General features: G+C 36.6%; 2 protein-coding genes across 2 annotated transcripts in view; one reads left to right on the top strand and one right to left on the bottom strand.

The window, feature by feature from the left end:
* Nucleotides 1-12,153, bottom strand: part of LOC137056584 (arf-GAP with dual PH domain-containing protein 1) — a 45,642-nt gene extending 33,489 nt beyond the window's left edge. Inside the window, exon 1 of the mRNA XM_067430753.1 lies at nt 11,869-12,153. The gene's annotated coding sequence lies outside the window, so the exon portion shown is untranslated. The remainder of the gene's footprint in view (nt 1-11,868) is intronic.
* Nucleotides 12,154-14,971: 2,818 nt separating this feature from the next.
* polr3e (polymerase (RNA) III (DNA directed) polypeptide E) overlaps nt 14,972-27,503 on the top strand; it is a 43,450-nt gene continuing 30,918 nt past the window's right edge. The window contains exons 1-4 of the mRNA XM_067429712.1: nt 14,972-15,142; nt 16,329-16,406; nt 18,895-18,945; nt 25,658-25,735. Coding sequence (XP_067285813.1) covers nt 16,368-16,406; nt 18,895-18,945; nt 25,658-25,735 — 168 coding nt within the window. The 5' untranslated portion in view covers nt 14,972-15,142; nt 16,329-16,367. The remainder of the gene's footprint in view (nt 15,143-16,328; nt 16,407-18,894; nt 18,946-25,657; nt 25,736-27,503) is intronic.

Below are 27,503 nucleotides of genomic sequence, written 5' to 3'. Positions count from 1 at the left end.
GTGGTCTGGGTTCAAAATGTTGGTGTCATTTTACAGGAAACCCTTTACAGTTACATAAAACACTGCTAAAAGTCATAAACATGTAAGTATATGTTGTGTAAGCTGTTATAACCCCCCCAAAAAATTAGGCGCTTTTGTATTTTTTTTATATAAATTAATTTTTGAAAGTGTGTAACTCAGGCCCTGTGTGCTCTAGGACCCTGCAGACAGTTTGGGTTGCTTCCAGCATATATAATTAATTTAATGACACTGGAATATTGCATTTATATCACTGTATATGGTGGTGGAGGTGTGGGGGGGGGGTCATCCCTTCAGACTCATTTGAATACATCTGGCACATCATGACACAGACAAACTTCTTTTTTCCACTATTTTCTGGAGTTTAGTGGAAGCAGCCCAAAGTGTCTGCAGGGTCCTAGAGCACACAGGGCCTGAGTTACACACTTTCAAAAATTAATTTATGGGAAAAAAAATCAAAAAGCGCCTACTTTTTGGGGGGGTTATTGCAGCTTACACAACATATATACTTACATGTTTATGACTTTTAGCAGTGTTTTATGTAACTTTAAAGGGTTTCCTGTAAAATGACACCAATATATTTTGAACCCAGACCACTGTATGTGTGTATGGGAGGCTTTTCAATTTGGGTCGGCCAAATCCAGGCGGAAATCCCAAAAAATGGCCCTGAGTGTAAGAGTTAACGGAAATTTCTGTAAAATTACTGTCAGAAAATTACCAGACCATTTCCCCTTTTTATAGTGTACTTTTTTCCTGAAATGTTTAGTCGGATGTTATACTTTTTTTATGTTATTTGGTTACATTCAAAAGTAACAAATCCGTATTATTTGCAAAATTATAAAATGGAAATGTTTCCATGTGCAGTTAGTGAAGGCCAAAATACTAAAGACCGCTTTAACAACTGGTTAAAAATTAGGACTGTGTGTTTCTGTTCCCCTTTGTGGTTATTTCTGAGGTCTGAGAGGCTTTAAAAGCGACCTAGAAAAAACCACAAAGAGTTATCTATAATAACTAAGTCACCTTTATTTATACAGCGCTTTATACAATTTATTTGTTTGTTTATTTATTTAAAAGAGGACAATGTACATTAATCAACATTATGATAATGTATGCCCGAGTTAGCTAAAAAGTGCTAATTCTCATCGGCAACCTTAAAAATAATCACAATTATAAAATCACAAAAGACAAGAAAATACAATTAATGTAACTTATAGTTATAAAACATACAAATACACACAGAAGGAATTAGTGTCCACAGATTTGGTTCAGTACGAGCCATTTGTTGTTTGTGCACTCTTTTTTATAACACACAGATTGTAAAGCAGCTTTACAGTGCTAACCGGAAAAATACGCATTTTGATGTTTTTTTGTTTAGTTTTTTTTGACTAACTACACCGTTAGTCTCAGCTAAAATGTTAAACACAAGTGAAGCCACAAGAAAAGGGCGACAGAAAGGTCTGTAAAGTCAGCCGCATCTCACACACACGCCCCCTTTGCACACACACTCCCCTTCACACAATTGTGTCACAATCTCAGAGGAACTTTTTGACACACTTCAGGTGTGAGTGTTGCTAAACGCTGAGCTGGAAACCCTAGAGGCAAACCGGGGAGTGTGACAACACAACCGTAAACTGAAAGTCAGGTTTTTTGACTTCTTGAAGTGATGCAATCCATGAGAAACTGTGTCATACGAGCGTCTGTGTAGAATAAAACAGTGAAGTGATTGTTTGAAGGAGAAAGAGGGGCGATTGAAGAGAGACAGAGAGAAGGAGAGAGAGATAGAGAGAAGGAGAGAGAGATAGAGAGGCTTGTGACCAAATGAAATGGACTTTGTGTTGTCTTTTACCCACTTGACCGGTTATCTGCAGATCGAGGCGTGGCTCTGCTACACACCTTCCTCAAGGCTTGCTGATGGGATTTGTGTGCTCATAAAGTTACTCATTAAACAAACACATGAGCAGATTTGTTAAACTTGGTCGTAAAGGTTTGGGGATCGAATTATTATTCACCGGCATAATTTAATTGTTCCAAATCTGTATGACTTTCTTTCTTCCGTGCAACCCAAAATGAGACATTTGTTTTATAGTTTGTCCAATTAAAAAAATGGTTATGGGCAAACCAAAGTTGCACACATTAGTGAGTATGTTGCGTCTTGTTTTAACTTTTGTATTTCGTCATGTGCATATGGATGTATTTGTGATGCCGAATTAATCTTTGAGTCTTATGTAAGTGTAGTTTATAGGACATTTGATAACTTTTGTTGTTGTGAGCTATGTGACCTTAGCCCGTGGGACTACGGATGGAAATTAGCCCTTGGCTACAGTCCGGTATGTTTACATGCATGTGTTCATTAACATGCACTGTCCCAATCAAATAAATAAAAAATAAAAAATAGACATTTTGAAGAATGTGCCGATTGCTCTTTTCCATTACACTGAAGTTACACAAAAGCATCATAAAAGAGTAAATAGAGCAGCTTTATAGTCTTCTGAAGATTAAAAGATCCCTTTCAATATTTTTTTTCCAGCTGATGAACAATAAAAACACAACATCAGAATATTATTATGTGTATATACACCGATCAGGCATAACATTATGACCTAATATTGTGTTGGTCCTGACCCGTCGAGGCATGGACTCCTCTAGACCCCTGAAGGTGTGCTGTGGTATCTGGCACCAAGATGTTAGCAGCAGATCCTTTGAGTCCTGTAAGTTGCAAGGTGGGGCCACCATCGATCAGACTTGTTTGTTCAGCTCATCCCACAGATGCTCGATTGGATTGAGATCTGGGGAATCTGGAGGCCGAGTCGACGCCTCAAACTGGTTGTTGTGCTCCTCAAACCATTCCTGAAGCATTTGTGCTTTGTGTCAGGAGCATTATCCTGCTGGAAGAGCCACAGCCACCAGAATACCGTTTCCATCAAAGGCTGAACATGGTCTCAGCAATGCTTAGGTAGGTGGAGCGTGTCAAAGTAAGGTCCAGTTCTGATGCTCACGTGCCACTGTTGGTGCTTTCGGTGGGGTCAGGGGTCAGAGGTCACCCTGACTGGTCAGCGGCTATGCAGCCCCATACGCCTCAAACTGAGCTGCTCTGTGTATTCTGACAGCTTTCTATCAGAACCAGCATTAACTTCTGGAGCAGTTTGAGCTCCAGTAGCTCGTCTGTTTGATCGGACCCCACGGGCCAGCCTTCGCTCCCCACGTGCATCAATGAGCCTTGGCCGCCCATGACCCTGTGGCCGGTTCTCCACTGGTCCTTCCTTGGAGCACTTTTGATAGATACTGACCACTGCAGACCGGGAACAGCCCACAAGAGCTGCAGTTTTGGAGATGCTCTGACCCAGTCGTCTAGCCGTCACAATCTGGCCAAACTCGCTCAAATCCTTACGACTGCCCATTTCTCCTGCTTCTAACACATCAACTCTGAGGACGAAATGTTCACTTGCTGCCTAATATATCCCACCCACTAACAGGAGCCGTGATGAAGAGATCATCAGTGTTATTCACCTCATCTGTCATAATGTTATGTCTGATCGGTGTATGTAAACACAAACTTAACAGCACTATTTAATAGTTATGGTTGTCAGTGTGAATAGGCTTTAATCCAGAATTATGCACACCACTTTAGTACAGACTGAAAATGATTCACCCTTTCGGTAACACTTTCCTTAAAGCCTTTATATATAATGCAGAAGTATTTTAATGGATTTATTATGCATTGTAATGCACCTTATAATGCATTTCTCATGAATAATTGTAACTACAGTTATAATACTACTAATCTATTCATTGTTACTCCTTTTAAAGCATAATGTGTTTAAACACACGGCAAACAACCACACAAGCAATCTGAAGCATTAACTTGATTACAATATGAAAAGATTTAATGCATTATAAAGAACATTATGATACTTTTATAATGCACTATACATTTCTTATTTTGTGTTCAATGAAAGAAAAAAGTTATTTGGACAAACTAATCTTATTGGTATTATTTATTTCATTTGAGCTCCTACATTAATTGAGCCTTGAGTGTGTATTAAATTGTGTGTGACATTTGCATCTGATCAGTGTCTGGTTGCACAAACTGCTCAGGCTAGTCTTACAAGTTAGTCGTGTTATTTATCTCGCTAACACTGGTCAGATGCATTTTCAAATCAATGTGAATCTAATTTGAATCTGAAACGTAAGATTGATTACCCTTTGACTGACTGCAGACTAGTTGTTAAGTCACAGTCTTAGCATGATGACTGTTTATGCAACTATCCACAGATTGTAAGTGTTAATGCCAGTGTAATAAACGTGGTCTTGGTGACTCAATGAGTGAAAAAAGTGCCACGCATGAATCGTGTGCTCCACCAGAGAGTAAGAGCACTGGGTCAACGGCTACATTTACTGCAAACAGCGTCTGTGAAACCCCAGCCTTCTCAATATAGATCGCCACGCTCTGTGTGTGTAGCTGTGAGGTTCAGTTATTCTGGGTATATGCCACATATCTGAAAGATTTGATGTTCGCCCTATATATGTGTGTGTGTGTGTGTGTGTGTGTGTGTGTGTGTGTGTGTGTGTGTGTGTGTGTGTGTGTGTGTGTGTGTGTGTGTGTGTGTGTGTGTGTGTGTGTGTGTGTGTGTGTGTGTGTGTGTGTGTGTGATGGGTAGGTTTAGGGGCAGTGTAAGGGGATAGAAAATTCGGTTTTGTATATATATATGTACCATTATATATATGAAGAGTCCCCACTACGATAGTAAACCAGACAAATGTCTGTGTGTGTATGTGTGTGTGTGTGGGGGCATGTTTTTGTGACATATGAGGACACAAATGTGTATAATGCCATGGGTATGACACAGGTATTACAGGAGAGGGTGAAATATGAGGACATTACCCATGGCCCCACTTTTCAAAAGGCTTATAAATCACACAGGAGGAGTTTTTATGAGAAAGTAAAAATGCAGAATGTTTCCTGTGATGGGTAGGTTTAGGGGCAGTGTGTGTGTGTGTGTGTGTGTGCCTATGGAATGTCCCCATATGTCACAAAAACAATGTGTGTGTGTGTGTATGTAATAGTCATGTCAAGTCCAATTCACTTGTATTCAATCAAAATGAAGAAAGCTTTAAATCCCTCCACACCCCTAACCCTAACCCTACCCGATAAACACTTTATCATTAACAGCCTACTGAAATCAAAATTGAAGTGTTTTAGCTTTTAGTGAGCTATGACTATGTTAACCTTAAAGTTAACACTGGTGTGTTCTAAAACAACGACACAATTAGCATTTAGGAGATATAAGCATTAAAATCTTACAGTCTCTCACTTCCGTTAAAGCGAATTACAGATTCTGATGACATCATCACAGACTTCACCTTCTCATCAACTCTTCTGTCCAATCAAATGCTCTCTAGCATCTAAAGCCCCGCCCCCTACGCTGCTGAAGCTCCGAAATCGGTCAGTTGTTCACACATTTATTAATTTCTACATGGGCACATAGCACACTATAAATGCGATAGGAAACGATTCAGTGTAAATATGCTTTCAGTTGAAGTCATGAAGTCTGCTTTGACGTTAGTTTCACGCACTGTAGCAGTACACACACACACACACACACACACCAGAATTTAGAGACACGAAACAAACTTATCAAACCCATTTGAATTCTGCACAGAATCAATGCTGCATTTCAAGGCGATATAGAGGAGATTATAAGGAGAAACCGTTAGAGCAAACTGGCTTTACCTTTACCGAACAGAAAGGCTTTAGTCAAACTGATGGTGTGTATTAACGAAACGCCATTGGCTGTTTCAAAAAAGGGGAGGAGCTGCTAACAGCTGGAGCCGTTTCAGCGGAAATCACGTCAACATATTGAATAATGCGGCGCGTTTCAAAGCACTTCAGTGGGCCTTTAAATAACCATTAGGATCCAATTTTCACATATTCTTTGAAAAGTTATAGACATTTTTTGCCTTTTTGTCTGTCCCAAACAAATATTGCATCTGCCACCTTCTGTTGGACGGGCCGGTTCTGGGTGACAACCCTCCTGGGCTTTTCCTCCTATCTAAAAGAAAGGACATACTCTGTGTATCTAGGACTCTTCTTTAACTGTTCTATCAGGTTGAGCTTAGGCCAGTCAAGTTCCTCCACACCAAACTCCTCATCCATGTCTTTATGGACCGACGCTTTGTGCACTGGAGCGCAGTCATGCTGGGACAGGAAGGGGCCGTCCACAAACTGTTCCCACCAAGTTGAGAGCATGAAATTGTCCAAAATGTCTTGGTGAAGCGTTAAGAGTTCCTTTAACTGGAACTAAGGGGCCAACCCCTGAAAAATAACCCCACACCATAATCCCTCCTCCACCAAACTTTACACTTGGCACAATGCAGTCAGACAAGTCCCGTTCTCCTGGCGACGGCCAAACCCAGACTCGTCGATGTGATTGTCAGACTGAAGCGTGATTGGTCGCTCAGAGAACACGTCTCACTGCTCTAGAGTCCAGTGGCGGCTGCTTTACTCCACTGCATCCCACGCTTTGCATTGCAAATGGACTTATTGCACAGGTGTCAGCCTATCACGGCACCACGCTTGAGTTCACTGAGCTCCTGAGAGCGACCCATTCTTTCACTAATGTGTGTAGAAGCGTCTGCAGGCCGAGAGCTGGAGTTATACACCTGTGGACATGAAGAGACTGAACACCTGAACTCTGTGATTTGGAGGAGCAGCCAAATACTTTCAATAATAATAATAATAATATTTTTATTTTTTATGGCGCCTTTCAGGAACCCAAGGTCGCTTTACAATGTAGTACAAAAACAATCAGCCTCTTCATGATAACAAATAAACAAGCAGGTGTACAACAAACAACTCCAGATAGACAACAAAGAAGTTACGCAATCAAAGTGAACAAAGCAACTAGTCATGTAGCATGAGCAGGTGTAAGATCACTTTAAAGGCGAGAGATCATTATTTACTGCCCAGAGAAAAAAGGTGAGTTTTAAGTTGGGATTTAAACACCTGTAGAGTCGGTGCGTTACGGATAGTCGAGGGCAGCTTGCTCCATAATGTACACTCTAAAAACGCTGCTATATAGTACTAGAAGTGGTTCTTTGGCTTGTAATCATACAGGGGAACCATTTTAAGTGCTGTATAGCACCAAATCTGGGTGATTCAGTGGTTCTTCAGCGGCTCTTTGGGACGACTGAAGTGCTATATAGCACCGTTACCATATACAGAACCTGTTAAGCCCATGTGTGGTTCTTTAGCGATACTACGGCTTTATTTAGCATTGTCTTCTCTTCCGGGTTCGTTTTCAAACCTCAAATAAAGAATCAAATGGTCGCGAATCAGCAAATTGAATCGTGATTCATTTCGCCAATGTCACGTGATTTTCATCAGTTTGACACGCGATCCGAATCCGAATTGATTCTTTATTTGAGTAACGCGGAAGAGAAGCCAATGCTGAATAAAGTCGTAGTTTTTGTTATTTTTGGACCCAAATGTATTTTGGATGCTTCAAGAGACTCTAATTAACCCACTGATGTCTCATATGGACTACTGTGATGATGTTTTTATTCCCTTTCTGGACATGGACAGTATAGTGTGCATACACTTGCATACGCTCTCGGACTAAATATAAAATATCTTAAACTGTGTGTGAAGATGAACGGAGGTCTTACGGGTGTGGAACGACATTAGGGAGAGGAGTTAATGACAGACATTTCATTTTTGGGTGAACTAACCCTTTAAGTGTGAGAAATAGTAAACGTGCTTCTTGCCATGTTCTCTATTTTAGGGGATCCTATTTCACAACGAGTTCTGTGAAAACCCTCCCATGATGCTCTCTGTCTGTCAAAAGTGAGACAGGCCGTTTAGTTCTGTGTAATAATAGTAAGACGATTACCGACTTAAACAAAAAAAATATTTTGAATTGAAATAAAAAATATATATATAAAACTTAAACTTAGTTTATTTCAACATTTCTCTGTTTTGTTTAATTTAAGCTAAATTATTAAAATAACTTCATAATATTTAAAGTTGCAGTCCGTAACTTTACTCTAGTGGTTAATAAAAAGGACTGCATGCGTCTTGCAGAAGAACATTGCAGCAGGATCTACTTCTCTCTGTTTATGTCTATGGCGGATCACGCAGGGACTGTGCTCCTCCGCTGCGGTACCTACCAGTCTGGCCTGAAATAGTCCCAATATAAATGCTTATTACAAGTGTACCATAATGATTTAGGGTAAGACAAAAACACAGTTTGGAAAATGGATTCATGTTGTACATTCTCATTATATTATTTTTGTAAATCTTGAACACAAAAAAGTTACAGACAGCAGCTTTAAAATAAATAATATATATATTTTAATATAATATATTATATTATTTATTTATTATTTATTATAAAATAATATAATATATATAATAATATAATATTTTTAAAAAACTAAAAAAGACAGACACACAACAAAATTAGTAAAATTGCATATATATATATATATATATATATATATATATATATATATATATATATATATATATATATATATATATATATATATATATATATATATATATATATATATATATATATATATATATATATATATATATATATATATATATATATATACACAGTACAGGCCAAACTTTTGGACACATTACTATTTGTAATGTTTTTGAAAGAAGTTTCTTCTGCTCATCAAGCCTGCATTTATTTGATCAAAAATACAGAAAAAAATTTAATATTGTGATATATTATTACAATTAAAATTAATTGGTTTTCAATATATTATACTTCAATGTGTGTATAACTAAATATATATAATTAACACATATTATATATATATATATATATATATATATATATATATATATATATATATATATATATATTATATATATATAAATGTTACACACATTTAAATATTTTTACATTATATATTTATATTAATTATATATATAATATAAAAATATTTAAATGTGTTTAAATAAATATATATAATTAATTAATTTAAGATAAATTTATTTAATTGTGAGTATAAGTAAATATATATAATTAACATAAATATATCATATACATATTTAAATGTCTGTTAACTAAAACTACAAGAAAATGAATTGCTTAAAGTAAAATAAACATTAATCCAAATAATGGTTAAAGTAATAAAATTACTAAAACTAAATAAACTAAAACAAAAAATCTAATTTAATCTAATTCAAAATATTAACGATAACAGTATATCAGTGATACTAAAATAACTAGTGCTGTCAAATTGATTAATCGCACCTAACATACAGTATATTTGTGTGTGTGTGTGTGTGTGTTATATTACACACATATAGCCTATTATATATTTACAAACATTTATGTTAGATGCAATTAATCGATTTAACAGCACTAAAAATAACACAAGCTCGTGCATCTGATTTGTTGGAGTTTTGGGGATTTTTAACAAGAAAATATGCCTTCTCACACACACACACACACACACACACATATCGAAAGTAAGGAAAACAGAAGTGTCATCCTGAATCATCTGGTGTGTGTGTGTGTGTGTGTGTGTGTGTGTGTGTGTGTGTGTGTGTGTGTGTGTGTGTGTGTGTGTGTGTGTGTGTGTGTGTGTGTGTGTGTGTGTGTGTGTGTGTGTGTGTGTGTGTGTGTGTGTGTGTGTGTGTGTGTGAGTGAGTGAGAGGCTGTTTTCCTCCGGCCTGTAAAGTGCCTGAACGGGCAACAATCCCAGAACCTCTCCTGAGAGTCGCCGTATTATTAACGCCTTAATAGGACAGTGTGTATGTAAGCTCATGCGTGTTTGTGTGTGTGTTTATGTGTGTGTTTATGTGTGCATGTGTGACGGGTAGGTTTAGGGGTAGGGTCAGTGCTAGGGGGATAGAAAATATGGCTTGTACAGTATAAAAACCATTACGTCTGTGGAATGTCCCCACATGTAACAAAATTGCGTGTGTGTGTGTGTGTGTGTGTGTGTGTGTGTGTGTGTGTGTGTGTGTGTGTGTGTGTGTGTGTGTGTGTGTGTGTGTGTGTGTGTGTGTGTGTGTGTGAGATACTGTATTGAAACGCTGCAATGCAGAGAAATATATGTACAGTGTGACTGTATCTGAGATAAATAGGACATGTATTTCTCGGTCAAATAGGAGCTGTACAGGTATACCTGATGAGAATACAGCTGAGTCACCCTCTCTTTGAGTGACTCACACACACACACACACACACACACACACACACATCCCCTCTGAAAACACCTCTCAGAACGCACCACACACTCATGTTTAACGCCTCACATTACAAACAACATTGCTGTGTGTCACTGTACAGACCTTTGGGAGAACAGATCAAAACCACCAGTTTATCATCAAATAACGGGGAACACATGACTGCAGTTACACACACACACACACACACACACACACGACGTCATGTGACTGTGGCGTCACACACACTGATTCCCTGTAATGACACTGCACAATCCCTGAGATGAAGACATGCGGTCAGTGAGTGTTTACACTGAACTAATGCGTGTTTATTTCACTGCTTACACGCCTATTAAACATAAAGAGCAGTTATTAATATAATAAACAATACATAAATCTAATTAAAATATGAAATATATCAAAAGTATTGCTTTATTATATACTATATAGCCTATGTATTAATGTATAATTATGTAATAACTGATCAATTGTTTAGTTTGACAGCACTACTATACTATAATATAATATTACACTATATATAATAGTAAAATAAATGTGTAATAGTAATATAATGATTTTTTGTTTATTTAATACTATATTTATAGAGTTCATTTAATTTTATTTTATATTTGTTATTTAGTATTTAGTGTGGTGTGTGTGTGTGTGTGTGTGTCTGTGTGTGTGTGTGTGTGTGTGTGTGTGTGTGTGTGTGTGTGTGTGTGTGTGTGTGTGTGTGTGTGTGTGTGTGTGTGTGTGTGTGTGTGTGTGTGTGTGTGTTTCATGATTAATCAATTTTACAGCACTTATATATATATATATATATATATATATATATATATATATATATATATATATATATATGTGTGTGTGTGTGTGTGTGTGTGTGTTAATATATGATGTATATATATTATATTAATACACTCTAAAAAATTGGGTCAAATATGGACTAAACCAGCAATTGGGTTGTTTTAACCCATCGATTGGGTTGTATTAAGCAAATATTTAACCCAACCACAGGATTGAAACAACCCAATTGCTGGGTTAGTCCATATTTGACCCAACATTGGGTTAAAACAACCCAGCATTTTTTAGAGTGTAATATATTATTATATAGCATATATTATATAGGCTATAGTAATATTAATTATTCATAATATTATATATATATATATATATATATATATAATATATATATATATATATATATATATATAATACTAAATAACAAATATAAAATTAAATTTCATTAAATGTGATTAATTAAATCATATTTATTTTACTATTACTTTTTATTTGTATAATATATTGACACAATATACTTAATTAATAAAACAACAAATATAAATAAAATATAAATGCCATAAATCTATTTTAATATTTTATCAAATAACTTACTACATCATATATATAATTTTTATTTCAATAATAGACAATATACGTAGCCTAATTAAAATGTAATAATGAATAATACATGTAAATATTGTATTTGGATAATATTATTATTATGAATTATTTTATTATACTGTTATAAAGCAGCAGCAGCAGGCCTCCCTCCCTCCCCGAGCGGACGCGAGAGCATCAGCGTGTCGGAGCGGAGCAGGTGCGGTGGCTCAGGCTCAACGCTTCCCTGGTGAGATCAGGTGAGTCGCTCTTACCTGGAGCTCCGCAGTCCGCGCACAGGTCATCGGCGGCTTGCTGCCGGAGATCGCGCAGAACGCGGCCGTTTCCTCTCGGGCTCTCTCGCCATGACTCGCCGGATCGATGGGGTCTCTATCGCGAGCCGATGATCAATGGGGCGGCGATACAAACCTTCAAATAAGCGCACAGTGACCGCGAGCCCGAGTCCTTATGAAGCCCGAGGTGGCATATCCACTTAGAGCTGGGATAGAAGTATAGTGCATTTCTCTTCCTCTTTGTGTTCAGCGAGAGAGAGAGAGAGAGAGAGAGAGAGAGAGAGAGAGAGAGAGAGAGAGAGAGAGAGAGAGAGAGAGAGAGAGAGAGAGAGAGAGAGAGAGAGAGAGAGAGAGAGAGAGAGAGAGAGAGAGAGAGAGAGAGAGAGAGAGAGAGAGAGAGAGAGAGAGAGGAGAGAGAGAGAGAGAGAGAGATCCTTTTCTTTCGCTGTAGAGAATTGATCAGCCTCTCATCGCCTCCCTCCGTTCCGACTGAAGTACAGCGACACCTCGCGGCGACTGCAGGAATCACGCGCACTCTTCTTCATCTACATTTACATCTCTAGAAAAAGTCTTAATTAAAGACTATATATATATATATATATATATATATATTATATATATATATATATATATATATATATATATATATAGCCTACTGTTGTAGTATTTATTTATTTATTAATTTAAATTGTACTTTTTTGTACTATTTTAACCAATTTATTTCTTTAAATTACATCAATTATTTTTATTTTATTCAAATTGTTTATTACTTTTGATATTATTTATTTAAATGCAAGTGTACTTATTTATTTTAACCAATTTATTTGTTTAAATTAAATCAAATATTTTTATTTTAATCCAATTTATTTATTATCTTAATCAATTGTTTATTTATTTATTTATTTATTTTCAATATTATTTCTTTAAATCAACATTTAATTATTTATTTTAATCAATTCATTTATTTAAATTAAATTAATAATTTTTATTTTATTCAAATTGTTTATTTACTTTTAGTTTATTTATTTGAATAAAATTGTACTTATTTATTTGAACCAATTTATTTATTTAAATCAAAAAAATGTTTTTATTATAATTCAAATTATTTATTGTTTCCTATGTGTTTATTTATTTATTTATTTATTTATTTATAATATTTATTTATAATATTATTTATGTATAATATTATTTATTTATAATATTATTTATTTATAATATTATTTATTTAAATCAAATTTTACTTATTTATTTTAATCAATCAATTAATTTATTTAAATTAAATTATTATTTTTATTCAATTTATTTATTTTTTAATCAATAATTCATTTATTATTTTTAATATTATTTATTTAGATCATATTTTACTTATTTATTCTAACTAATTAATTTAAATTGTATTAATTATTTTTATTATAATTCAATTAATTTATTATTGTAATCAATAATTATTTTTTTTATTTAAATCAAATTAACTTTAAAAAAATAAATCTACTTTAGTTGCTTTGTTTGATATTAATTTCAGTTATTAATTTATTTAATTTTAAAAATGCAGCGTTTTCTCTAACTAAACAAATCTCGCCAAAAGAAGCGCCCACTTCAAATAACAATCATTTTAACATTTCAATTTTTAGAACAATATATTTTAAGTAGTTGAGAGTGATTTACAAGTTGTTGGAAACATTTTGGATTGTGTAAGGGCTCAACTGAACAAAAATATATAACACTGGCCAAGTGATTTTTGGATATTTTACTGAAAAAAAAGCTTACAAGTTGCACCTTTAAGTGTGATTTATGATTCCTCATGCTGTTATTCAGAGTGAAAGTGGCCAATCGCCAGAAAAGGCCCCGCCCACTTGTGCAAGTGTGAACCAATTAGACACAGATGTCAAGCGTCCCATGCGTTTTCTTTAACCAATAAGATTCTTAATGTAGCTGGGTTTTGTTTTGCTCTCACTGAAATGCGCATGTCAGCAACTGGACGCTATTAAAGGGTTAGTTCAGCCAAAAATGAAATGTCTGTCATTAACTCGTCTCCCTAATGTCGCTCCACACCCGTAAGACCTCCGTTCATCTTCTCACACAGTTTAAAGCGGTGGGTCTGTGTTTTTTTCTAGGCTTGGTTGTGTTTATGGGGCGCAGTATAAATACAGCGTTTAAAAAAAAAGAGAAAGTATTAAGATATTATCTTAATACTTTCTCTTTTTTTTTAAACGCTGTATTTTTCTTCTATTCTCCCTTTATTCCACACCGCTGTCTCCACTGTGCTTTGAACGGCTCGTTTGCTTCCTGCTTCTATGAAGCCCATCCCTTAGTTCCCCCCATAGTTTCCTGTATTTTTATTGGTTGAAGTGCCAAGCACAGGTTAAGGCCACGCCCCTTCCCATTATGGGCAGACATCTGCGGAGACTAGCGAGGGTTTATGATGTCACCAACCCAGGAAGAAGCTTGTTGTAGTCCAAAGCGGCCATTTTTGTAGGCAATAAACTGCCGTAACTTTAAAAGACAATATCTCCGTTTGCATTGAACTTTCAGCGCTGTAACTTTGCAGAGACTGTTTATGCTCAAGCAGCGACATTACACACTAACTACAGTTAAAAAAGTCAAATCGCATGCAAACATACCTTTAAATTGTCATTTTCACCACTTTTCACACTAAAAATACAGGACACTACATTTGGCCATCTAACCAATCTAAGACCATTGCGTTTTTCAGAGGGAGGGGCTTCATAGAAGCAGGAAGCAAATGAGCCGTTCAAAGCACAGACAGCGGTGTGGAATAAAGGGAGAATAGAAGAAAAATACGACTGTTTAAAAAAAAGAAAGAAGTAAAGACATGTTATACTGCGCCCCATAAACACAACCAAGCCTAGAAAAAAAACACAGAACCAACCCTCAGTTTTTAATAAAATGGCAGACTGCTTTGTCTTGAGTAAGACAAATTATATAGTTAATGTTTTGAGTATGCTTATAAAACACTAATATTTTCACACATAACGTGCGTGAAAGACCGCAAGTTTCCTGGGTAGGCGGGGTTTGTGACGCGCCCGGTGAGTCGCGACCGCAGTGCATGCTGGGATTGTGGCGAGCGCACACGGCTCCTCCCCACGTGGTTGACTGACTGCAGTGATCAGCAACATGGCAGCAGATACAGCGGCTCTTCTCACACACACACACACACTCACACACTTACACTGAGCTGAAGGAGCTTTGAGTTCACAGCGCTGGGTCGACAGCGCGAGCGGCTTGTCAGTCACAGGTCAGATCTCAACTTTATCGCCAGTGTTTGGGTGATTTAGAGCATCGAGGCCTCTCTCTCTGTGTGTGTGTGTGTGTGTGTGTGTGTGTGTGTGTGTGTGTGTGTGTGTGTGTGTGTGTGTGTGTGTGTTCAAGGCGTGCTGGCAGTGACAATGTTATATCAAAAGTTTCATACGCACAGAGAGCATGTGTGTAAACATATACAGAGCGCTAATGTTAGGGAGTCCGTGTGGTTGTGTTTACTCAAGAGCTGCTAACATCTTAGCATGTTGTTTCATGTGCTGACTCGGGCAGTTTCCCGTCATGTGTATTATTTTTTAACATTTTTAATTTTAATGTCACTTTTTGTGCTCGTGTTTGGCCGTCAGTATCGCGTTGCTCGCTCTTGCATCATCATAACATCGCCTGCTAATTATCATGACAAACAGTGATTGATTGACATACGAGTACATTACGTAAGCGTGTGTGTTTTTATATATATATATGTAGGCAATAGATTTTCTGTAATTTAAAATTGCTCTATTGCGATCATTTTAATTAAAGGCACAATATGTAAGTTTTTATTATTATTATTAGAATATCCACTAGAACAGTGTCATATATTTTGTTGACTTGTGTGCTTACATTATCCAAAATTTTGCCATCATGAATGTTTAAATCCAGAGAAATCTGTGATTTTAACCAGGACACCGCCTGTGTGTGTGTGTGTGTGTGTGTGTGTGTGTGTGTGTGTGTGTGTGTGTGTGTGTGTCACCTATCAAAGACATCGTACTAATTTGTGGTGCTTTAATATCTGGTGTGTTTTATTAGACACAGTTTGGATCATTGATGGACAGAAACTAATGATTGTTCTCCAGCTCAACACAGTTAGTCTTATTGTTTAAATCTGCTGTTGGTGATTTACCGCACAGAGTACCATGTTTTACCACCTAATATGATGAATATGTTGCGCCTGAACACAACAAGCTCGTAATCACGACTTCTGAAGTGGGAAGTAGGAAACTTCTGATAGCACGTGACGGCAGCATAACTCATCAACTTTGAGGACAATGTTCACTTGCTTCCTAATATATCCCACCCACTAACAGGAGGCGTGATGAAGAGATCATCAGTGTTAATCACTTCAGCTGTCGTAATATTATGCCTGATTGGTGTGTAATGCTTATTGCATTTTCTTGTGTTTACAGATTTGAAGTCAGCAGTGGTTCCTTCCTCTTGTCGTCATTATGGCCAGCGGAGACGATGACGATCCGATTATACAAGAGGTAGACATGGACATGTTGAACTTCTGCACTGTCACTGTTGTCATTCCTTATACTTCTTCTTCTTCTGGACAGAACTGTGTATCTCGTCCTGCACTGTTTGTCACAGACCCATGAATTAGAGTTTAGATTCTCTCGCCAAATCCAAACTTGATCTGACCCGCCACTATCCTTGATCAAGCTTTTGTGTTTTTAATCATTACTTTATTAGCCTGATTAGGTGGGCAGAAAGCTATGCCATATATATATACACACACACATACAGTACAGGCCAAAAGTTTGGACACATTACACAGATCTTTTTAAAATATTGTGATATATTATTATTACAATTTAAAATATTTTGGTTTTCAATTTATTCTACTTTAAATGCTGATTTATTTCTGTGATAAAGCTGAATGTTCAGGATGGTTCCTCCAGTCTTCAGAAATAATTCTCAGATGAGGATTCATTACGAGTGTTGGACACAGTTCTGCTGATCAATATATCTGAGGAATAAAAGGCTCAAAAGAGCTGCATTTATTCAAAATAAAAATATATTTTCAAATAATATAAATCTCCTTAACTATCAGTTTTTATCAATTTAACACATCCTTGCTGAATAAAATTTAGGGTTGTCAACAATAATCGATTCGGCGATGCATCGCGATGCGGGGCATGAACGATTCAGCATTGATGCGGCAAAGTGCCATAATCGATTATGTCACTGTTTATTTTCCGGCGGACGATAAAGTTGTGAAGTTTCAAATACTTCCGGTTCCGAGAGAATAACAACAACAAGGAAGATGGCTGAGGCGGAGGGAGATGACCGCGATAGACGGGTTATTAAAAACGCGCTAACGACCCGAGGTGTGCAGGATTGTTCGTATATATTTTTGCATAATAATAAATTAATCTATCATGACGAAATATGGCACAATTCCCCTTTATTCCACAAGGTGGCAATGTCTGATACCCAATGATGAAGTGACGTTTCACTCATAGTTACCTCTGACAGAAAACGAAACAATAATTATAATCTGCAAAACTTGAAATGGCTCAGTGATTTACTTCAGAGAGCAAGTACTAAACACAATCATATGTTAGTGTCACTGTCTCTTGATGATGGATGTGGTCAAGAAGCTGTCAGTGATCAAAATATTGATTTTGAAGACATTGAAAATGAGTTTGGAGAATATGCTCGAGATCGCGAATATGAGGCAGATGCTGAATCTACTGGTAAACTCTGACGAGGACAGATGATGATGGTATTAAACATCTGCTCAAACTGAATCCTTCCAAGCTCCAAAAGGTAACGAAATAGGGTTTATTTTATTCTTCTGTAGCTGTTACTCTAAAATCAGGAGTTTTATCACGACAGGTAGAGGTCTATCCATGTTAAATATAGATCTGGGTCGCTAATGACCTGAATATGTAAGAATGTTTGGTGAAATGGTTAATTGCATTTTATTTAATTACATTTTATTTTATTTAATAACTTTTATGTCAAAGATACAGGAGACACATAGCAGCCAATACAATCTGTTGTTTAATATCTGCTTGTATTCCCTCATGACTGATGAAAAATTTGCTTTGTGTGCAGTAGAATTTTGATGCATCACAGTGCATCGTAGAATCGAATCGAATCGAATCGTTACCTGGTGAATCGTAATCGAATCGAATCGTGAAGGCAGTGCCAATGCACACCCCTAATAAAATTATTGATTTATTTCAAAAAAAGAAGAAAAAAACGACTGACCCCAAATTACTGACCAGTAGTGTATATTGTCGATACAAAAGATTTCTATTTTTAAAACATTTGCTTTGTTTTTTTTTTTTACTTTTTATTCATCAAAGTATTATTTAAAAAAAAGTATCACAGGTTATGACAAAATATTAATCAGCAGAACTGTTTCCTGTTGCTTTCTACAAAACAAAACTTAATGAAGTGGTCAAAATCATTTCTGACCCACTCGCATCTTTGCACTTTTCATAATCAATATAGCCAAGATGAAATATAGAAATAACGTTATAATATTTAAACATAAATATGAAACAAAATCCTTTGTTTAATGGCTATAACAAGTACAGTAGGCTACAGTACAGATAAGTGTCATGTCTGAGCGGGATTTGAGCGAACATCATTTAACCGGTGAGCGGTTTAAATTGGGCTCAATACAGTTACAGTAGGGCCGGGCTCAGACAAGGCTAGGCTTCATTATTATTAATATTATTATTTTGGGCCTGATCTAGGTGTCAAATTGACTGGGTTATTAAGAAAAGGTGTGTTATGAATTTTCGAAGTGATCGGCCCCACGATGTGTGCACAGTGGACAAAAGAGCGGCCACAAAATCCCATAGGCTTTTTCTGATGGAAAGTTCATGGATTTGACTCTCAATAGTTAAAAAATAATAACGCTACATGTAACTAAATCTGGTTTAGAATGAACAGAAATCTGTAACTCTCTCTCTCTCTTTCTTTCTCTTTTTTTCTCTTTCTTTTTCTCTTTAGATTGACGTGTACCTGGCCAGAAGTCTTGTGGAAAAGCTGTATTTGTTCCAGGTAATAATAGCAGATAATATTCATGCAGAAGAAAGTTAAAGCAAAGTCATCCAATGTCAAAAAGGATGTCAGAGTTCAGAAAGGAGTCTACTCTTAAAATTAATCTTTACTGTAATTTGTCGACCCTGAAATGGGTCATATCATTAACATTACTGTTGAATGTTTTGTCTTTTCAACACAATATCATTATTCCTGTGCTACAAATATACAAATAATTACAGAAGTACTGGGATACGTTTGTAGTTCAAATATATAAACACTGATGTCTACAGTAACGATCAAAATAGAGCAAATCACCTTTTGGAAGTAACTTGGTGCTTCAGATACAGATTGCATCAATTACATCATTACACTAGAAGTGGAGACAAGTGACTCAAGAGATTCATTCAAAACACTGATTCATCCAGTAATGAAACAAGTGAAGTCTTTAGCTGTGTCCCAAAGTGAAGTGCGCGCACTTCGAAGGCCGCATTTGAAGTGCGATTACGTCATACCTGCACTACGAAGACTGTCCCAATGTGAAGGCTGCACCCTCTGAAGGCCGCATTTGAAGTGCGATTACGTCACAGCGGCACTACGTAGGCTGTCCCAAAGGGAGAGCTGCACCTCTGAAGGCCGCATTTGAAGTGCGATTGCGTCACAGCGGTGCGACGAAGGCTGCCGCAATTCATGAGCGACTTCAAAATGCGCCCTTCGGTTCTCAGGCAAAGGAAGGGTACAGCAGATGGGACCTTCACATAACTTCGCAGCCTTCCCTATCCCAGAATTCATAGCACACTGGTGACTACAGGATTTGACTGGTCCGCATTCCCGCGGCACTCGATCAGATTCCAGTTAAAGACGGTAGCGGTCGGTAACTCAAGTGTAGCCTGGGTACTATTGAACACAACAGCGCAAGCGCTAGAAGTAAATAAAACGTCCAACGTTAGTGCATTCACACAGTTCCCAGTTCCCTGCCCTGAGCAAGATAAACTTTAATTTCCCAATTTTTAAATGCTATTTATTTCTCAACCATTATCTCAAGAAGAATCAGTCCATTATCACCCTTTTCGCTGTTTCTTTTTTTCCCATACAAAATTTCTTTAAATAGCCTTCAAAATATAATCTGCGCGGCGCTGTATTTTCGTCCTGCTCCCGCTATTCCGCACCGCACGATCCGCTCGCGCAAAATTCACTCCGTGCTGACCCGCTATAAATTATTTTATTCCCGACCCAGCTAAATTTAGATTTTGTTTCCAGAATCTATCTTTTAAATTTCCCTTACAGAAAGAGAGACACTGGATAGGAATTGTCCGTGCAATCATTTATTTTTCTTACAGCCTATGCTGTAGCCTATGTCAACACCGTAACTAAAACAAATATCACAGAAAAATAGGCTAAATCAAATGTGACATCTGTCACTCAGAATTATAAGAAAAAATACAAACAAACGAAAACTGCTGACTTATCTACTAAAATAAAGTTTATATATATATATATATATATATATATATATATATATATATAGGCCTATATATATATGAATGAATGAATGAATGAATGAATATTCACTGACGACGGTCAACGAAACATCGATCCTCCAAAGGCTGAGTGCGTGGCCGACACAGAACAATTTAAATGGCTAGCTTATTATTTTTTATGCAAGTTATTTGTAAATTAAACGAACTGCTGTCTATTGTTCTTCATTTTCGTTAACTTCAAACGTAGGCTAAATTAAAGAGAAGTGCTTTTTCTAGCTATTGTTTATTTTTGTAATGCACGTTATAATTTGTAGCTACATTAAACACATTTATGTTTATACATATATTTTCTTGTCATGTAATTTAAAATGTGTAAATGAAAATAAACTGGTCTGTTAGCCTACGTAGGCTTTTTACAACTATAGCCTATTTATAGACCAATAAAATAACTTAAGTTTAACATTAGAAACAACAAATTTTTATTATCAGCCAAACCAGAAGAAAACCCTTTTCTACACTTTCATTGCGCTGAGCGGGAGAAGCTGGAGCTGGACCGGGATGGGGAATAGTGCCCAATAGAGACTCTGGTAAGGCCTGAGCGGGACATCATCTTCTGGGATGAGTGCATATTTCCACTGTCCGCAGCTCTGCGGGGCCGAATCGGTCGACGGCTGCATGGCATGCCATAAAAAATGCATCTGAGATGATGAGTTGAATAAAAATAAGTAGGCCTACTTAAAAAAACAAAAAACAAAAACTTGGACGTATATAGGCTAAATGTTTAAAATATATTGTAACAGTTACATTTAACATAAGAAATAAACTGTTAACTAATATTTGCAATTTGACCATATTTAACCGGCTATACATATTTACATGCTTATGGTCCAGCCCATCGTCGCAGGCTTTGAAGCATGTCAAAACCCAATAAAAGCTCAAAAAAGTATATATATATATATATATATATATATATATATATATATATATATATATATATATAAGTAGTAGTATATGCTCCATTTCTCTTTTTAAAATCTCCTCACGAACGTCCGCTGTCAGTTGTCAGAACCTGCTAGGCCATTAACGACGCTTGGTTCATTGTTGCCAAGTCTGGAATGGGGCTGCATTTAGGCTACTGTTGCTTTGGGGTGTTTGTAGCCTATAGTCCACAGGTTAAGTTGTCTTTACTTAAGCAATATTTCTACTGCCCGCGCCCCGCATTTTGGGATATTTAAGCCCATTCTGGCTGTGATTCAGATACTTTTGAATAACAATTGGAGGGGTTTTATTATTCAGACCTGGCAACCCTGTCCCTCGGTTCGCCCTTCGTGCACTTCGTGCACTTTGAAGGCGTGGCCTGGTCTGGCCTTCGAAGTGCATGGCCTTCGAAGTGCGCACCCTTCACTTTGGGACACAGCTATTGAGTGAGTCATTGAATCATTCATTCAATAGATTCGTTCAAAAACACTGATTCATCCAGTAATGAAACAAGTGAAGTTATTTATGAGTGAGTCATTTTAATTCATTCATTCAAAAACACTGATTCATCCAGTAATGAAACAAGTGAAGTCATTATGAGTGAGTCATTTTAATTCATTCATTCAAAAACACTGATTCATCCAGTAATGAAACAAGTGAAGTCTTTGAGTGAGTCATTGAATCATTCATTCAAGAGATTCGTTCAAAAATACTGATTCATCCAGTAATGAAACAAGTGAAGTCATTATGAGTGAGTCATTTGAATCATTCATTCAAAAATGATAGCTGTGTCTCATTTCGTTAAAATTCGAAGGCTGCGTCCTCCGGAGGACACGTCCTGTGTAGGATGCAGTATACGGAGTGTCCTCAATCAGAATTAAACGAGACGTCCTTCGTAGGACACACAGGCAGGAAGTATCACGTTGCTATGCCAACACATTCAGCCACGTTGCGCTCTCACGCCAGTTTATATGAATGAAAATTATTTATAACTTGAAAATTACTATGAAATGTTTCTTGTCTTGACAGCAATGTACTGTTCTAAACGTTTAAAAAGCACTAAAGCGTTGCAATCCTGTTAACCACAACTATCTGTTTGAGGTAATAGAGCTTAAAAATAAAAACAATCTTGAACTTACATTTTAAACACCACACCTACGCTCGCATGTATATCTGGCAGTGGTGGTGTTTTTTCATGTAATATAAAAAAAATATATATGACGGTTGTTAATGGCGACGCAAAGAATTATGGGTTATCTCCAGCCGAGAAGGCTACACCTCATGCACACTCCGAAATCCTCTGAAAGAAGGACGCATTCGAAGGACGCGTTTGAAGTGTCCTTCTCACTTTTTTGAAATGAGACGGCCTTATGAGGTATGCACCCTTCAAATGCGACCTCCGGAGGACGCAGCCTTCGGAAATGAGACACAGTAACTGATTCATCCAGTAATGAAACAAGTGAGGTCATTATGAGTGAGTCCTTGATTCATTCATTCAAAAGCACTGATTCATCCAGTAATGAAACAAGTGAGGTCATTATGAGTGAGTCCTTGATTCATTCATTCAAAAGCACTGATTCATCCAGTAATGAAACAAGTGAGGTCATTATGAGTGAGTCCTTGATTCATTCATTCAAAAGCACTGATTCATCCAGTAATGAAACAAGTGAGGTCATTATGAGTGAGTCCTTGATTCATTCATTCAAAAGCACTGATTCATCCAGTAATGAAACAAGTGAGGTCATTATGAGTGAGTCATTGAATCATTCATTCAAAAACACTGATTCATCCAGTAATGAAACAAGTGAGGTCATTGAGTGAGTCATTTGAATCATTCATTCAAAAACACTGATTCATCCAGTAATGAAACAAGTGAAGTCATTTATGAGTGAGTAATTTGAATCAGTCATTCAAAAACACTGATTCATCCAGTAATGAAACAAGTGAGGTCATTGTGAGTGAGTCCTTGATTCATTCATTCAAAAGCACTGATTCATCCAGTAATGAAACAAGTGAGGTCATTATGAGTGAGTCCTTGATTCATTCATTCAAAAGCACTGATTCATCCAGTAATGAAACAAGTGAGGTCATTATGAGTGAGTCCTTGATTCATTCATTCAAAAGCACTGATTCATCCAGTAATGAAACAAGTGAGGTCATTATGAGTGAGTCCTTGATTCATTCATTCAAAAGCACTGATTCATCCAGTAATGAAACAAGTGAGGTCATTATGAGTGAGTCATTGAATCATTCATTCAAAAACACTGATTCATCCAGTAATGAAACAAGTGAGGTCATTGAGTGAGTCATTTGAATCATTCATTCAAAAACACTGATTCATCCAGTAATGAAACAAGTGAAGTCATTTATGAGTGAGTAATTTGAATCAGTCATTCAAAAACACTGATTCATCCAGTAATGAAACAAGTGAGGTCATTGTGAGTGAGTCCTTGATTCATTCATTCAAAAGCACTGATTCATCCAGTAATGAAACAAGTGAGGTCATTATGAGTGAGTCCTTGATTCATTCATTCAAAAGCACTGATTCATCCAGTAATGAAACAAGTGAGGTCATTATGAGTGAGTCCTTGATTCATTCATTCAAAAGCACTGATTCATCCAGTAATGAAACAAGTGAGGTCATTATGAGTGAGTCATTGAATCATTCATTCAAAAACACTGATTCATCCAGTAATGAAACAAGTGAGGTCATTGAGTGAGTCATTTGAATCATTCATTCAAAAACACTGATTCATCCAGTAATGAAACAAGTGAAGTCATTTATGAGTGAGTAATTTGAATCAGTCATTCAAAAACACTGATTCATCCAGTAATGAAACAAGTGAGGTCATTGTGAGTGAGTCCTTGATTCATTCATTCAAAAGCACTGATTCATCCAGTAATGAAACAAGTGAGGTCATTATGAGTGAGTCCTTGATTCATTCATTCAAAAGCACTGATTCATCCAGTAATGAAACAAGTGAGGTCATTGAGTGAGTCATTGAATCATTCATTCAAAAACACTGATTCATCCAGTAATGAAACAAGTGAGGTCATTGAGTGAGTCATTTGAATCATTCATTCAAAAACACTGATTCATCCAGTAATGAAACAAGTGAAGTCATTTATGAGTGAGTAATTTGAATCAGTCATTCAAAAACACTGATTCATCCAGTAATGAAACAAGTGAGGTCATTGTGAGTGAGTCATTGAATCATTCATTCAAAAACACTGATTCACCCAGTAATGAAACAAGTGAGGTCATTATGAGTGAGTCATTTGAATCATTCATTCAAAAACACTGATTCATCCAGTAATGAAACAAGTGAAGTCATTATGAGTGAGTCATTTGAATCATTCATTCAAAAACACTGATTCACCCAGTAATGAAACAAGTGAGGTCATTGTGAGTGAGTCATTGAATCATTCATTCAAAAACACTGATTCACCCAGTAATGAAACAAGTGAGGTCATTATGAGTGAGTCATTTGAATCATTCATTCAAAAACACTGATTCATCCAGTAATGAAACAAGTGAGGTCATTGAATGAGTCATTGAATCATTCATTCAAAAACACTGATTCATCCAGTAATGAAACAAGTGAGGTCATTGAGTGAGTCATTTGAATCATTCATTCAAAAACACTGATTCACCCAGTAATGAAACAAGTGAGGTCATTGTGAGTGAGTCATTGAATCATTCATTCAAAAACACTGATTCATCCAGTAATGAAACAAGTGAGGTCATTGAATGAGTCATTGAATCATTCATTCAAAAACACTGATTCATCCAGTAATGAAACAAGTGAGGTCATTGAATGAGTCATTGAATCATTCATTCAAAAACACTGATTCACCCAGTAATGAAACAAGTGAAGTCTTTATGAGTGAGTCATTGAATCATTCACTCAAGAGATTCATTCAATCAAAATAATTTTTTAAATAAATAATTCAAATGAAACTAGTATTATTTAAAGACGCTATATAAAATAAAGTTGATTTATTATTATTATTATTATTATTATTATTATTATTATTAAATTGTTTAAATATTTGTAAACAAGCTGGAGCAATTAATAATCACGGGAGAATCGTGACCTTCGTTCTCCATTTATCCAGAACCCCCTGTTATCTGAAATAATAGATTATGAATGTCTTTTCTGTCACTTTATTTTGCAGAAAGTGTTTGAGTAGTTTTGTTTATTGGCTGATAATCAGTAGGTCTATCACTAGTTACTGCTTTACTCGTTGTTGTACATGTTTTGATCTGCTAGTACCCAGTGCGTCCTGCGAGTATGAGCTACAATAACGCCACTCATTTGACAGCCAGGATCAAACCCAAGCAGCAGAAGGTAAGCTGGCTTTCTCTCCTCGTTTCTGAAGTGACTCCTAAATGCCCTGAGGTAGGGCTGTAACGGATCGCAGTTGATCCGTTCGGACCACGACCCACGGTTCGGCATTTTTTAAAATCTTGCGGATTAATCTTAATTGCTTAGCGATCGCAAAGTAAAAGACTCCCGATATTGCTTCTTAAATAATTTTGTTGCTTTAAAGTCGATGCTAAGTTTCAGTGAAACTACTAGGGCTGTACTAGAATAATCGAATATTCGAATGTTCGTTCGGTGAGGTGGCATTCGATTTTCAGTTTTGAGATTCGAATATTCGGGGGGGTTTTCAACACGTGACTTTTTCAACGCGGACTCATTCTCACTCATGCTTGAAATAATACTAATAAATAAAATAAAAAAACACCGCAACATGCTTTCAATAAAAGCATCGCACATTTTAAAGATTTAAATTAACAAAAAGTGAGAATAAGACAAAATAAATCCCTTATATAGAATAAAACTAATTGTAATAGATATTACATTTTGTGTCATTTTAAAAACAATTCATTTATTCTTATTCAACTGTTTATAAGCATGCTACCGTGTTCTTTATTTATTACAGTTCATTGAAATCACTGTGTGTTACTAATTTAATTTCTGTTTTGGGATTCATTTGTTTTAAAGAAAGGTTCGTTATTAATACCTTATTAAAGTTCTTGCTCTCAACAGACTTTGTGTTTTGTATCACTTGTGCACTGTGCGTTTTCGGAGCATAAACCTGCCTGTGTAATGCATACCGGAAACTGTTCTATTCAAAAGATTATTAAATGTTTATTAATATTTAAAGAATGTGTGCCACCTGATCATATTGCACCAAATGCAACACTGCACTCCACTGGGTCTGCCGCAACACATTTACGATGCCGAAGAGTGAAACGTGAAGTCGTGAAAGATGATACAAATGCAAACTGACACTATTATTATATATTTAGCCCCACCCACCGAAGCTTCGAATATTCGATATTGATTGCCACCTAAGCTTCGAAGCTCAAAAAATGCCATTCGAAACAGCCCTAGAAACTATACACAGCAGTCATGTGTTCACGTGAACGGGGCTTGTTAATCAGTCAACGATGGCTAGCGGAGGAGCAGAAGAAGCTGTGCGTATACCGTCTATTTTTGCTGTGCTGGACGCGCTGAATTAAAGTGACAGCGCATTGTCCGCATTAAAACCAACATGTATCGATGCAAAAATCTAGTAATCCCACCACAGATGCACATAATGTAAAGTCCACTCTGTTTCAAAGTAGGGGTGCAACGGATCGCAGTTGGTCCGTGATGCGAATGGGTCACGATCCACGGTTCAGAAAGCACGCTACCCACGGATTTATTGGGTTTTTTTGTGTTTTTTTTGCGGATTCATCTTAATTGTTTAGAGATCGCAGAGTAAAAGATCATTTCATTTGCCGATATTGCTTTTTGGCACTTTAAACTCGCAGAGTGTCAGTGAAATTACACAGCATATAATCAGTCAACAATGGCTAGCGGAGGCGCAGAAGAATTTGAAAAGCCTCCGGCGTCATTCACATCGCATGTATGAGAGCATTTTGGCTTCCCCGTGAAATATAATGATGACGGAAGAATGGTGGTGGACAGAACGGGAACAGTAGGTAACGTTATTGTGGCAGCATGAGAGAGCCATAAGAAAGTGGCATAAAGGCGGGCGTACACGGTGCGATTTTTGCTGTCGTACGAACTCGCAGACGATTTTTTTTTCTCGGGAGAAATCGCG

The sequence above is a fragment of the Pseudorasbora parva genome, chromosome 21 (genome assembly GCF_024679245.1).
Source record: "Pseudorasbora parva isolate DD20220531a chromosome 21, ASM2467924v1, whole genome shotgun sequence".
NCBI lineage: Eukaryota > Metazoa > Chordata > Actinopteri > Cypriniformes > Gobionidae > Pseudorasbora > Pseudorasbora parva.
This window is presented reverse-complemented; position numbering and strand designations above follow the sequence as displayed.